This window comes from Dromiciops gliroides, chromosome 1 (assembly GCF_019393635.1).
Source record: "Dromiciops gliroides isolate mDroGli1 chromosome 1, mDroGli1.pri, whole genome shotgun sequence".
NCBI classification, from domain to species: domain Eukaryota; kingdom Metazoa; phylum Chordata; class Mammalia; order Microbiotheria; family Microbiotheriidae; genus Dromiciops; species Dromiciops gliroides.
This window is the reverse complement of record NC_057861.1, coordinates 19,150,553-19,165,598: the sequence shown is the minus strand read 5'-3', so window position 1 is coordinate 19,165,598 and position 15,046 is coordinate 19,150,553. Positions and strand designations below refer to the sequence as shown.

General features: G+C 40.4%; 1 protein-coding gene across 2 annotated transcripts in view; it reads right to left on the bottom strand.

Annotated features, from left to right (window-relative positions):
- The window catches only part of CIT (citron rho-interacting serine/threonine kinase), a 175,190-nt gene that overhangs the window by 134,881 nt on the left and 25,263 nt on the right, over window positions 1-15,046 (bottom strand). For both annotated transcript variants that reach the window (XM_043962653.1, XM_043962656.1), the window contains exons 6-7: window positions 11,948-12,090; window positions 9,055-9,148 (exon numbers count right to left, since the gene is read on the bottom strand). In XM_043962653.1, the coding sequence (XP_043818588.1) occupies window positions 9,055-9,148; window positions 11,948-12,090 (237 nt within the window). The remainder of the gene's footprint in view (window positions 1-9,054; window positions 9,149-11,947; window positions 12,091-15,046) is intronic.

The window sequence follows — 15,046 nt, the reverse complement described above, 5'->3', positions numbered from 1 at the left end:
AGCTGGGGTACGTGATTGTGATGGAATACTATTGTGCTATAAGAAACAATGAGGGGAATGGTTTCAGAAAAACCTAGGAACACTTAAATGAACTGATGCAGAGTGAAGCTTAAAAGGCAAGGAGAGAACAGAAATGGGCTCTCTTTTGCCTGCTTTCCTGGTCCAATGACTGCGCTGCACACACAGAGGCTGACTGGAGTTCGACTCGGCCCGGCTCGCCGTTAGCAACACGTGCCTGACGCGGCTCTCCTCAAAGGTGGCCTTGGGTTTTTGGTGAGTTTTATATGGAATATAGACTAAGCTTAGACTTAAGACTATTTGTTTTGTATTTCTACTTTCCTATCCCTCTAATCAACATCACCTTGTAACTACCAAACAATAAAAGCTCTAACTAGAGACCAGAGGCTTCTTCCATTTATTAGTCTGGGAGATAAATTAAGGGAAAGGTTAAAGAGGGAAGATTAATGCTCTAGTATCCAATTTTAAATCTTACAATACACAGTAACAGTGATACTATAAGGACAATCAACTATGAAAGATGTAGCTAGTCTGATCAAGACAATGATCCAAGACAATTCTAAAGGACTCATTGTGAAAGATACTATCCACCTTCCAGAGAGAGAACTGATGAACTTTAAATACAGATTGAAGGATTTCTTTTTTTACTTTATTCTTCTTGATCTCTGTTTTCTTTTGCAACATGGCTGATAGGGAAATGTTCTTCATGACTTCATATGTATAAGCAATTACTTGCCTTCATAGGAAGTGGGGAAGGGGCAAGAAGGAAGAAGTGAATATGGAACTCAAAATTATTATAAATGAATATTTTTTAAATTGTTACATGTACAACTCAGAAATATCTAACAAAATAAATATATAGTTTTTTAAATGAATGGCCATCTCATAATTATCTGTGTAGGAAAGCATGTCAACCACAATCTAATTTACCTGTTATCTGTTATACTTTGACAGAAAGTTCTTCTTTCAGTTTATATACAGTCAAAAAATACAAATTAATTTTATTATTCAAAACTATGCCAAGGCAAATAAAATCACAATGAATCTCAATAAAGATTTTTGGCTAATCTGTACCACAACTTCATTCTTGTCCCACCACTAGCATAGTGATAAAAGCAAACAGATTTTAAAGTGTCAAAATACTTTACATGCATGATTGCTGATGAGATCTGGGGAGGGAGGCGGCACAAACATCACTAAGCCTTACTTTATAAAGGGGGAAACTGAGACTAAAGAGAAGCTAAGTGATCTGGCCGGCGTGATTCAAACCTTGGTCTCACTGCCTCGAGAGCAGCAGCCTCCTCTCCCTGCCATCCTGCTTCCTCTCCAGACAAGAGGTATTTTACCAGATAGAATATTAGTGATGTGACCAAACTTCTCATCTTGTTTTTAAAAACCAGTGATCCCAAACTATCCAGACAGAGCTAAATGTTCAGTCTTCACATATTACCAACAAACTGACAAGACACCTGGCACACACTCTGTGTTAACAGGTTCTGAAAATTGCCTAACAGAAAGTGATGTAATTATTTTCAATATTCCCACTAAGTTGTTCACATTATCAATCACAAACAACACACACACACACACACACACACACACACACAGATAAACATTTGCTAAAGGCAAGATTGTAGCCTTTACAATTGTCTCCTCAGACTCCTTTTTTAATTTTTATTTTTTTTGGGGGGGAGAAATGGGAATTCAATGAAAACAGATTCCTTTCTTTAACTCTTCTCTATCCTTCAGGAATGCAATACCTTCTGCCTCTCAAACCCTGACCCACTATCTAAACAAGAAAGGGTTGGACATCATTGATACAGTTCATTGACTGACCCACTGACACACATGTTATTTAGTGTCACCTCAATCAAGGAATTTGCATTTTAATTTTCTGATCTCTAAGACTAGCAGGCTGTGTGCCCTACTGAAAGATGTTCAGAGATGAACAAGTAAGTGATCACACACATTTTTTATGTACAAACATATTTGAAGGCAAGAGAAGATATCATACTATGCCTACTTAAAAATCTGGCCCTAAAGGCAAATTTGGTCATCTTAGGAAGTAACCCAAGGTCTCTGCACAAGCAGCATCCAGTTTGACTATGGTGTCTAGTTTGGACTACTGGCCTGTTACCAGAAAGCATGAAAGGTAAAGGAGTTATGACCTGATGCTTCTTTCAAGATTCAATTAGGAGACAGGTCCATTTGGATTCAGTGGCAAGTTCCACCTTTCCACCTTCCTCAGAAGGCAGACCATTCTTCCATAAGCCAGTGACATGGAAGAAGTCCCAGAGAGTCCAATTTGAAGAGGTATTCTCTATGGACAGTCAGGTCCTCCAGCTGTTCCTATTCATAGATGACATCACACTGTATTTTCTTTGTCCAGTAATCAGCAAGCAGATGCTGTACTGAAAGAACTGAACCACATTCCTATCAACACTCTTAGAGCTATAGATGAAACCAGGAGACATGACAAACTCACTGTAGATTTAATGAGCACCATATGATATCGCCAAAAAAACCCAAACCTGACTGTACAATCTCTGACATGGACCAAGTCAGGTCAATAAACAGGAAGTGCCTTCACTGGGCCAGGTGCTGTGCACAAGGAAAGGCAATAAGGCAACCCCTGCCCTCAGGGAGCTGACATTTTAATGGGCAGGATGGCTACAAGGTAAATAGAGCTTAAATCGATGGTCCAATAGCTTAGGGTCTGAGAGTTGGTAAAGTGCTTTACATGTATGAGCTCATCTGATCCCTGACTCTATCTCAAAGAGGAAATAACCAGCTATGAATGTCACAGCCATTTCAGGATCAGCTGTGTTTACAGTCAGATCATCTACCATTTAGAAGTAGGATCAAAGACTAGAGATGGAAGGACCTTTTGAGATCATCTAATCCAGGACTTCTTAAACTTTTCCCACTCATGACCCCTTTTCCCCTGAAGAATTTTTATGCAACCCCAGGTCTAGAAGTATATAAAATAGCTATACATAACCTTTCACTGTTGCCACATTGTTCACCACCCCCACATTCAGTCACGTGACCCCATAGAGAATTGAGACCCACAGTTTAAGAAGCTGGCATCTAACCTAACCCCTCATTTTTCAGATGAAGAAACTGAGGCCCACAGAGCTTCTGTTGCTTACGCAGTGAAGGGCAGAGCCAAGATTTGAATTCAAGTCTCCTGACTTTAAATTCAGTGCCCCAAGTGCACTACTCTTGGCCTAGCATCACGATGCTTCTCCAACTGTTTACTTAACTGCTACCAAATTCCATCTTCTTTTCCCTCTCTGTTTCTCATTCCTTGATCTTGTTCCTGCCTTCAACCCTCTCTCATATAAGAAAAACAATCTAGACCTGGAAATTTCATTCTCTAAATTTTCCTCAATTTTCCCTAGACTCCAATTCAGTACAAATCACCTTCAGCGTTTCCTTCTCCTTACCAAGTTCCTTTTGTCTTTCTCCGTCACTCCCCAACAGAGGCTGGAGGAGCAGACTCGGGGATTCTGGGGACTAGGCTAGATGATTTCTCAGTTCTGTTCCAATTCTATGATTCCAAGAAAACTTATGTAATAAAAATCTGTACTAAATTATGACCTTGGCTTAATGCCAAGACTTCTTTCCTTCATTTTGCTAAATGTCACCTCCACCTCCTCAAACAGCACATTGGATACCAAGGCATACAGGGTGCAAACACAGAAGTCCACTGACATCAATGCTAGGCAGAGATCACTGTAGGAACACTGGCAAAATGGTTTCATTTTGTATATATTTGTTACCATCCTGCTAGTTTTATCTATAAATGCTCTGGGTATAATATGCTTTACTTGAGTCTCCTGACAAGCTTTCTACAGGCTCAGTCTCTGCTCATCTGCTTTGTGCTGGGTTGCTTTATAAATAAACATATATATATATATATATATATATTTATACACACACACACACACACACACACACACACACACAAACATGTATTTGCATAACTTTGTTTTGTTTTGCAGGGCAATGAAGGTTAAGTGACTTGCCCAGGGTCACACAGCTAGTAAGTTTTAAGTGTCTGAGGCCGGATTTGAAATCAGGTCCTCCTGAATCCAGGGCTGGTGCTTTATCTACTGCGCCACCTAGCTGCCCCTGCATAACTTTTTATATATATAACATATATATGTATGTATATATGTATAACTTGTATGTATGTGTGTGTATATATATATATATATAAAACGTGTGTGTCTATACACACACACACACACATATACACACTTTAGATATTTAATGAGGATAAAGCATAGAGTCCTACATGAGTCCAAGAACTAAAATGCCCAAGCCCAGAGTGGGCAAGCCATGGCTAGATTACAGTTTGTGGCGGGGGCGGGGGCGGGGGGCGGGGGGGGGGGGGGGGGGGAGAGAGACAAACTCCATACCAATTAGCAAAGAGACCCAGCAGTTAAGAGCCTTGGGCATTATTCACAGAGAAGACATGCGGGACAAGGAAGACACTAATCCCACTGTACTGTGTCCTAGTTAGGCCACAGTTAGAATGCTGTGTGAAGCACTGATCACAACATTTTAGGAAGGGGACTAACCAGACATCTTCAGTAGAAACTTTTTGCTACTGGTTGAGATGCTGAAGGCATTCCTGCCCAGCTGTGGACTAGATCACATCTGTGCTCTCTTCCAGCTTGGATTCTCTCTGTGTCTCACGCGATCATCCAACAATCCTGCAGAACTACAGTCCACGCAGCAGTTCAATCACGCCACCTCCCCTTCTCACTTGCAACTGATGACCGCATTTATTAGAATGTATGAAAATCTGGCCTGACATACAAGAAATCCCTCACAACAACAGAGATTGAACTTAGCAGGATGTGAAAGTAGTAAAAGTCCTGAGGACAATAAGACATACAAGCTTTGAAGCTGGGAAACCATTTGGGAATTTATGATCCTTTGAGGGACACCATCATCTGCTAGACCTTTCATCTCTGCCTCCAACATTCTTGAGCAAGGTAGGGCCCCAAAGACCTTCCAAGAGACATCCTTATCTATAAAAGACCTCTCCTGTTTCATATTCCCTTGTCACATTGTTTGAACCGACAGGCTGATTTGTATTGGGAAAATGGAATTAAGAGCATCCTGTTGCAAACCAGAAAGCAGGGAGTTAATCAATCTAGACCTGGCTGATCCAGGGACTGTACAACTCCCCCCCTTTCAACTGCTTAAATACTCCCCTTTCTCTAAACTTAGTGGGACCTTTTGAGAAGTTCCCCATGCAATGCATGTAATCAGTTGTTAAGAATAAAAAATGGGTGCTGTGATACAATAATGGAATTTGGCAGATGCCCAGGGGTCCCACCTGATTGATTTAGTATTGTTTGAGAAATGGACTAAGTATCTACTTGGGATGGTTAGATAGAGGCCACACCTGGCCTGCCCTGAGTGACATATACTGTCAGCAGGGGGACCACCTTCAGCCATGCAACTTGAAGGACCTCCCCTTTGGGGAAGGGAGAGAAAAAGTAGAAAAGAGAACACTGAGGCTGGGAAGCTCTCTCTTTCCTGTTGGTGAGCTTCCGAGAGGACTAATGAGGGGCTGCACAGCTAACTCCCATAGAAACTACGGACCCCAGGTGGTGAGTTAATAGAAACAAGGCCAGCTCTTTGAATTAGTTGAGCTGGAAGCAAGTTTGGGGATTGAGTCAGTCTTTGTTAGAGCCAGGGAGCTTATCCATTTTTCTCTTCCCCTATTCCCTTGTCACTGGCTTTATTAACTTCACCTTTGTTGTATATTTTATTCCCATTAATAAAACCTGATTTGTTTGTGGAAAAGAGGCGGTTAATCTCCTTTCTTATTAGCCTGGGAGAAATAACTAAAAAAGGCAGTTTGGAAGAGAGGAACCTTTGGACCTAAAGGTCCCTCGTTATTTTCTGAACCCCAATATTATGGCAAGCCACCCAATTAACTCTCCCCATATTAAATTTGGCCCTTATAGTGCTTGTCTTTATAACTGTACTTCACTCTGTTTCTGTTTTGTGGGAGACAGGTTTCTGCTTAACACAATCTTCCGCTATCCCCCTCCATCCATGTTTTTTAATCTGTCATCAAATTAAATTTATTTCACATTTCAAAAATAAAATTTTATTGATCTTTTATTTTCCTATTATCTATTGAGAGAAATGATTATTAAATAACCAATTATTGGGGAAATCCACAGGTTTTTTTTTCCTTTTTCCCATTTCCTCATTCAAAGTCCAGTTTTTCCAAGATCCTTGATTGAGCCCCCAATTTTACCCTACTTATACCATCTTATCTAGGTGGAGATGTTGCTCCACCCAATTATAAAACCTTATGATAATTTAATGTAGAGGAATTCTGATCCATTGTGTTCTTTTTTTCCAGTGGGACAATGAGGGTTAAGTGACTTGCCCAGGGTCACACTGCTAGTAAGTGTCAAGTGTCTGAGGCCGGATTTGAACTCAGTTCCTCCTGAATCCAGGGCTGGTGCCTTATCCACTGTGCCACCTAGCTGCCCCCATTGTGTTCTAATAAGGCAGGTCTGAGTTAAGGTGGACCCTTGTCTACATTGCCCTGGGAGAGGAAGGGGTCTGAGTGATCAGTCACATCCCCGAGCCCCTCATTAGAACAGATCCACCTCTCATTATAATATTCATTCTCTCATTAATTGTTAACCAATCAGAGTTGATTACTGCCCATCAGGAACACCCAGTCTTCCAAGGGCATATCAAGAAGCCATCATGATCCATCTTTGGTTTAGGAAAAACAGCAAAATGATCCTTTTATTAATTATCCACTAGCAATAATTAATAAAATGATTAATTACCGAGAAACTACATCTCTCAAACTTTTCATTTGTCACATTACATTACCTTTTGTTTCCTTCCTTTCTCCCACTTCCAGAAAATTAATCCTTATAAGAATAAAAAAGGAAAAGGAAAAAAAAACTCAACAAAACTAACCAACACATCAACCATGGTCAGTGATCCACACCCAGTCCCCGATCTCGGCAAAGAAGCAGAAAGTCCTTTCATAACTCTTCTTGAGGCCAGGCTTGGTCATTTTACTTTCATAGCCCTCTATTTTGACTGTTTTGTTTTTGCTATTGTTGTTCTTTCTAATTCTGTTGTGGTAGTCATTATGTATAACATCTTCCTAGTTCTGCTGACTTCACTCGTGGTCCTCACTACTAGCTTCGTACAGAATAGTAATATTTCATTACATTCACGTGACCACAACTCTATAATATTTTTAAATTATAAAAGAATTCTTATAAACTATAGAGAAAATTCTGTCAAAATTATCCTGATAATGCTCATCAAAGAGGCATGAAAGAGGAAGGATATATGCTCAACAAAAGTGCCAGCCACCCATAGATGCACAGATTACAAATGGAAAAAATATTATCAAGAGATGATGACATCCTCCAAATGTCCTATTTGTCAATGACACTGTACTGATCACATCCTGCCCCAGAATACAAGGATTTCTGAGCGAGATTCAATCAGCCTACTAATCCACACAGAAAAACCTAACACAGGAAGAACATATGCTCCCCACACTACGATGGGCAGTTGGACGGCCAGTCCACTGAGCTAGTATAACAGTCCTAACAGTACCAAGGTGTGTTCTGCTGATTCCAATGACCAGAATCATGGAATATCATATTCTCCAAGAAACCCAAATTGCATATGCCCTAAAAGGCACTTGAAACATATTATGTACATAAGTGGGATGAAGCACATGACTAATGCTTTGCAAACAAGAAATGGTGCAAAAGAGATTGTTAAGAAAATAAATATATAATAGAAGAAAGTAGAGTAGTAATGTAGCAAAATGTGAGGAATAAAAGATAGACAGCCTGAATACTGCACTAGTAACTGTGAGATATTAAAAGGCCAAATATTGGATAGATTACTGGCCCTGGAGTCAGAAGGACCTGAGTTCAAATCTGGCCTCAGACACTTACTAGCTGTGTGACCATGGGCAAGTCACTTAATTCTGTCTGCCTCCCAAAGATAAAAAAGGCCGAATGGAATTTGCATTGGGTACATACTCTGTAAAGGAATTACCCCTATGATGTATACTGGTGGAAGGAGTATTTACTGATAAATTATAGATCCACCATAGTGGAAATATCAAATTAGACCATGACTGTGAACCTTTATGTCCTTAGAGTTTAGTCGATATACCTTGTGCAATCTGATATAAAGAAAACCACGTAGTCAGGGCAGCTAGGTGGCGCAGTGGATAGAGCACTGGCCCTGGAGTCAGGAGGACCTGAGTTCAAATCTGGTCTGAGACACTTGACACTTACTAGCTGTGTGACCCTGGGCAAGTCACTTAACCCCTATTGCCTCACCAATAAACAAACAAACAAAAGAAAACCATGCAGTGAAAGTATAAGCAAAAGCAATATTCTCGTTATAGACCTGGGGTACCTCAGAAGTTTTCTGAGGTGAAATCAAGGAACCTTCCCCTTGAGAAGCTAAACCAAAGGACAGACACACCAAAAGAGATAGGCCCATTGGGTGTGGCTGCTGCCTTTGTGGTGTGAAGGGGATGGAGATGGTTCAAGAGATCGGAGCAGCCTCTCGCCCAACTTGCCCCAACCACCACCAGTGGGGGACGGTCCTCCCCCAATAAGGGAACTTTCCACAGTCAGATGATCGCCCCATCGGACCACCATCAGTCCTCTATAAAAGTATTTGCCTGTCTCCTGCTGGAGGAGATAGGCATCTCAGAGAACCACACCTCTGTGCCATGCCTTCTCCGCATAAGTCCAAGAATTTCTCTCTTGGTTTCCTTTCCCTAGCGCCTAAATAAAATATTATTTTATACTAATTGGATTTGTGTGCAAGAGAGTGTAATTCTTTAAAGAGGAATTCCTAAGAACCCCAATACTCCAACCCCCACAACATTCCAAAGCAGAAAGAAAATGTGAATTATAAAGAAGTAAGCATTTTTCTCCTTAAGCAAACTGCCCAAATTTCTCCCCCAAGTTTTTCTAAATTCATTACCATGTTATTTGTAGTCATTTTGGCAGCTGCTCCAAAGTCCACCAGCTTAATATGTCCCATTCGGTCAATGAGAATGTTCTCTGGTTTGATGTCTCTGTAAGAAAGTCAAACTCAAAAATTCATAAACCACTGCTACTCTCTGCACCAATAAGAATTCCTCTACTGAGCTGTCTATTCTCTCAAGTACCTAAGCGTATGTTTTTAGAGATCTAAATGCAATGAATAATTTTTGAAATATAAGTACCCATTTTTGAATTATAGATTAAAGCAAAAGGAAATGTTTTGGGAAATATGATACAGTTGTAGTATTTCAGTGTCAGAAAAAACCTGCCCCCTCATTTTACACATAAAGAAACTAAGGTCCAGTGAGTAAATGACTTGTCTAAGGACACATAGAATAAAGAGCTACATAAAACCTGATCTTAATTCACAATCCAAAGCTTATTCTCCTCTGCCAGGCTGCCTCACACAGATGTGCAGAAAATAATGAATACATGTTAGATGGAGAAAATCTGCTGTCACCAGAAAGGATAAGATTCTATTCCACTAGATACATTTAATTACTTATTGGTAGAATATTAAACAAACCCCACAATCCTCTAGAGCTCATCTCATCTCCTTAATGCCAAAAGTCACCTGCACAGCTGTGTTTGTTAAATTATCTGTTGCTAAACTGTGTTTTCTAAATTATTGCAACTTATATATTAACAGCTATTGCACCCATTTTGGCAGTAAGCAGTTATTAATTAATATCATATATGCCAGTAAAGAATTGACCACGTGGCAGTCAGCACAAGCAGGAGAAAGGCCCCAGAAGACCCATGCTGTCTCTTAGAGATAGCATGTGATCTCAAGGCCTACATATCTACAGACCCATAGAGCGAACATAGGGCAAGAAGAGAGCACCAGAGAGGCTGACCCTGGTGTGGCCAGGGGTTTTATCCTCCTTAGGTAGAGGTGGGTCACCATGCTGTAAGGAATTAATTGTGATTTGGGATTTTCATGACACTATCTTTGCTTTATTATGTATGGTCAGACTAAAAAATGTAAGCTTGGGTGTGTACTTTAGTAGATAATTGAACAAACCAGAGGAACTCTAACCACAGGGAACATTTATTGAAAACTAAATAACTAGGTCTGGCCAGATTATAATGGGGACAGTCCATGTGGGTGTGCTGAGCCAATTGGAGATTCAGCATGGCTAAGAACTACCCCTCCCCTTCCTGTGGTGGAGTCTGTTAGATTCAGTTGGATACAATTAAAGAAACGGTTAGAAGGGGTTCTGAGGGAGATGGGGAAGGTAGACATTTAGAGGAGCTGTGGGTGTTTGACCTTCAAACAAAAACAGAGGAGACTACGCAACTAATTCTCCTTAGAGTTACAGATTTCAGGTTGGTAAGTTTGTGGGTTGTTTTTTTTTAGGCTGGAGGCAGGTTCGGTATTAAGTTTTAGGGGACTGTAGTAATATACTAAGTTTTAGAGGAGTGTAGTAATATTATGTTTTTGAGAATGTTTCAGTTTTTTTGTTTATATTATATGTTTTATGTGTAACAACTAAGATTCTGAATTCCCTTAGACATGTTTTTGAGAACTCTCATTGTTTGATTTGATTATTGACAAAGCTATTTTAAAGTTGTGCTAAGCTCAATTTTGTAGGAAATGTTCCTGGCTGATTACCAGCATCCACACATCAACCCCTAAAAAGACTTCCATTCCACAACTACACCCAGAGGACATCCCAAGAATCATCCAAGAAAAGACTTCCAAAGACTTAAATGGACATTTCCCCGTTTCCCTTTTCCACATTGTATACACTGTTTATAATGTCCACTTACTAAAGGGGAGTGCCCCCTTTGGGGTTTTTTTCTGTTTGTGATGTCCACCTGCTAATAGGGGAGTGCCCCCTTTAGCCTTTGTCAAGGCATCACTCGATTTCTTTTTCTCTTTTCATTCCCTTTACTTAGTCATAAGCATCTATAATGTTATTGCTTCATGTGAGGAAACCATGTTTCTTCACTTGAAGCAATGCAGGGACTGTGACAATTGGAGTGATACTGTAGGAAAAGCTCCACCATGAGGAGAAAGCATCTGGGGGCAAGCCATGTGGCTTGGAAAGTCAGTTCCTTGGCGTCAGGAAGTAACGCTTGCTCGTGGGTACTGTCGATCAAAGTTACCAGCTTGGAGGTGTGTGTGCGTGTGGATGGGATGTTCCTGGTTTCACAGGAGGCTTCTGGGAGGAAGAAGGGGCAAGGCTCTCTCTCTTTCACCAGGACCTCAGAGGGGAATAGAGCAGGAGACGCTGGCTCCCTGAGATAGATAGCTGAATCTAGGCCTCTTTCTCTCTCTCTTCACCAAATTCTTATGCTCCTTAATAAATGCTTAAAAGTCTAAACTCTTGCTTAAGCTTCTAATTTATTGGTGACCACTCATTAGATTTTTGGACAGTGTAGCTAGAATTTTAGCCACTTTACAAATAGCAACTTTACAAACCTGCATTCCTTTTGTTCACCTCAGTTCATCCCAGGCAGGGGCTGAACTTTCTAGGGTGAGGGGGAGAGAGCAACTAAGCTAATGTCTGGATCTTTCCTAGAAATCCATTATCAATAATTATTTTCTCACACCTCTTCCTTTAGGAAAAAAAAATCCATTTCTCTCCTCTATAACCCAAAGAGCCTTTATCAAGATTGTCAAGCCTTCTGTTCTAGACATAGCTCACAGTGCATGTTGTTCCTCTTGTCAAGGTACCTATCACTTTACAAGATAACTTTTATCCAGCTTCCCTCTAAGACTGCTTCAGCATTGGAGTGTACACTCATTTGATGCACTCATAATTTAGGGCACTGATTTCTTATAGGACAAATTTTCACTAAGCTACTAAAGAGTACTCACTCACCGATGGACATATCCCATCTGATGAACACTATGAATGGCCAAAACCAGTTCGGCAAGATAAAACTCCATCATACTTTCATCTAATTGATCCTCATATCGATTCAAGAGCGACAGCAGGTCCCCTCCAGGCAGATATTCCATAACCTGTAGAGAATGACAAAACTGTTAAATCACATACAACAACTAGAATTCTTGAATTAAGTCCTCAAATGAGGTTTTTGACATCATACAGTTCTTTCATAAAGCAATCAAGATGTGTGTGGCATTTTAAAGATCACATCTCTTTAAAAACCCATCTCTTTATAACCCTCTGAGTATGTGGTATACTCAAAAAAATTAACGTGATTTTTCCAAGTAAAATTACGCAAATGTATTTAAAAGTACCAGAGATCAAGGTAAAAGTAGTCAGTTGTCTAGATCAGTAATCATGACGAGGAAGAGGAGGATGCTGGAGTTCCCTTGTTCTCATTTTTAACAGTACTTTAGTTGGCTAACAAGCATTTGCTAAATGCCTGCTGTGTGCCAGGCACTGGGCTACAGTATGGGAATATAAAGAAAGGCAAAAGACACTCCTTGCCCTCAGGGAGCTCACAGAAGACAACAAACAAAGAAGCTCTTTGTACTACAAGGAGAGGCAGCAGATCCCAGTGGACAGGAGGCTGGCCTGGGTCAGGAAGAGCCCCTGACACATACTCCATGTGTGACCTACACATCCAGAGAGTCCAGTTAACCTCTAAGTGCCCCCAGAAAACGCTCAAAGACAAACTGCCAGGATGCAGGAGGGCAGAGGGTTTGCACATTAGGAATTCCTTACACCAATGAAATCACAGTCTGGAGGCAGGAAGTCCCGAATTCCAATCTAGCCACAGATACTTACTAGAGGTATAACCCTGGGCAAGTTGTTTAACCACTGTCAGCTTCAGCTATCCTTGGGGATAATAATAGCACCTGCCTCCCAGAGTTGATATGAGGACCAATTGAGATAATATTTATTCAGAACGGGCACTTCATAAATGCTTGTTTCCTCCTCATCTTCCCAGAAATATCCAATATCCTCACAACTCTACAGAGTAGATAATACTAGCTTTAATATTATCATCCTCGTTTTACAAATGAAGAAACCCATTCCAAAAGGTTGAGTGATATGCCTGCCTGTTCCACCAAGGTTGTAAGAATCTGCAACATAGTCGATCCAGTACAAGTCACCTGACTTCAAATCCAATAATATATTCACCAGCACTTTTGCCATCTTTTAGGAAGTGGATAGACAAGCACCTCCATATTCATCCCAGTAGGATGCAACAGCCACAAGGCTGGGCATTGAAGATCAAGCAAAACCAGGATCCAGGAGTTTTGCCCATTGCCATTCTTTCTACCTACCCCACTGCAAATGTCTGCTGTATTTTAAATTAGTGTTAGTACCCACAGAGGTCAATGTTGGGGTATAAACTTCAAGATGCCACATTTGGTCTTCCCTTATTTAGATTAACTCAAACTGAAATTGAACCCAACCCAGGGCAACCCCATTAAGTCTGGCCTAACATTAAGCCAAGACTCCAGATGTCAATTCTAGAGCCAACAACAGGTGCTCTACCAGTTTGGAGAGAATAATTTGATCAGAAAGAAGACCTTGAGGGGCAGCTAGGTGGTACAGTGGATAAAAGCACTGGACCTGGATTCAGGAGGACCTGAATTCAAATCCGGCCTCAGACACTTTACATTTACTAGCTGTGTGACCCTGGACAAGTCACTTAACCCTTGTTGCGCGCGCACACACACACACACACACACACACACACACACCCCAAAAGAAAGAAGACCTTGCACATAGTAAGACAGTCCCTGTTCTCAGGGAGCTCTATGGAACTTTATAAGGACCTTTGTAAACATTTGCTAACTTCAATAAGGACATAATTTTCCCTGGTATCTGCCAAAATGTCAATTATTAGACCTATGAGAATTCAGTTCAATGTTTATAACCTGTAAGGTCCCCTTTCAGCCCTAGATTTATGACCCTATGACGTTAGGAAGCACCTCAACTGTGGATGGGTCTGTCTGATACTTCAATATTTATGACTCAAAGACCAAAAAAAAGTCCTTCCCCTAAGGTGCTTATATCCTATCCAGAGCTTATTACTCTATCCAACATATAATACCATTGATAAAAGAATAGTCCGTTACAGGGGCTAAAAATATGAACTTCTGTCCCTTCATATCCACAAGAGACCTCTTCTCAGTCCTATAGCACTCACCTGCCAAAAGAAGTCTTACTTATTAGACTCAGTTATGACCTGCAACTGAAGAATATGGGGGTGAATGTTATATATCTATATGTATACATAGATATAACATTCACCCCCATATATATATATATTATATATATATGCTGATATTCAAGTGTTCTAAATATAAAAAAATCACAAATAAAGAATTCATAGTTTAAGAACCCAAGTCTCTAAAAATAAAAATGATTTCCACATGATGACCTCATAATTATGTTTTCCATTCTGCTTGTATTAAAAGATTCATATTTTTTAATAATAATAATACAGAGAATACAGAGAATCTCTAGTAAGGTAACGATTCTGGAAAGCTGAGACAGTCGGCCCTAAATGCTGGAAAGGTTTCCTTTATGAGTTTAAACAGTGACAATCTGTATGAAGTACTGATATCCAACACACATTATTTCCTCCAAAGAGAAACACATCTTCCAAGAGACAGAAGAAAGGCAGGCACCATGATTTCTCAAACGTGTAGGTCTAACCTATTGCCAGTTTCAGGGCTTATAGAGGAGTACATCCCTACAGAAAACAAGGGCAGACACCAAACCAGCTGCTACCATTAAAGCAAGCTTCACATCACGTGAAGCAAATATGGAAATACCAACTAATTTTCACTTAAATCATTATCTGACCAAAATTCATTCTAGCTGAAAATTCTGCTAGTCACATTAGCAAAACTCTGCTCTGGGCTGCTAAGCAAATTACCTGAGCCCTCTGATTTCCTAAGGGCATGTCACAGGGTCATTGCTGATCACCACAGAGTAGATGATGCTTTTTGGGCCATTCCCCATCCCTCGATAGTGAGAAAGGCTTGAGTG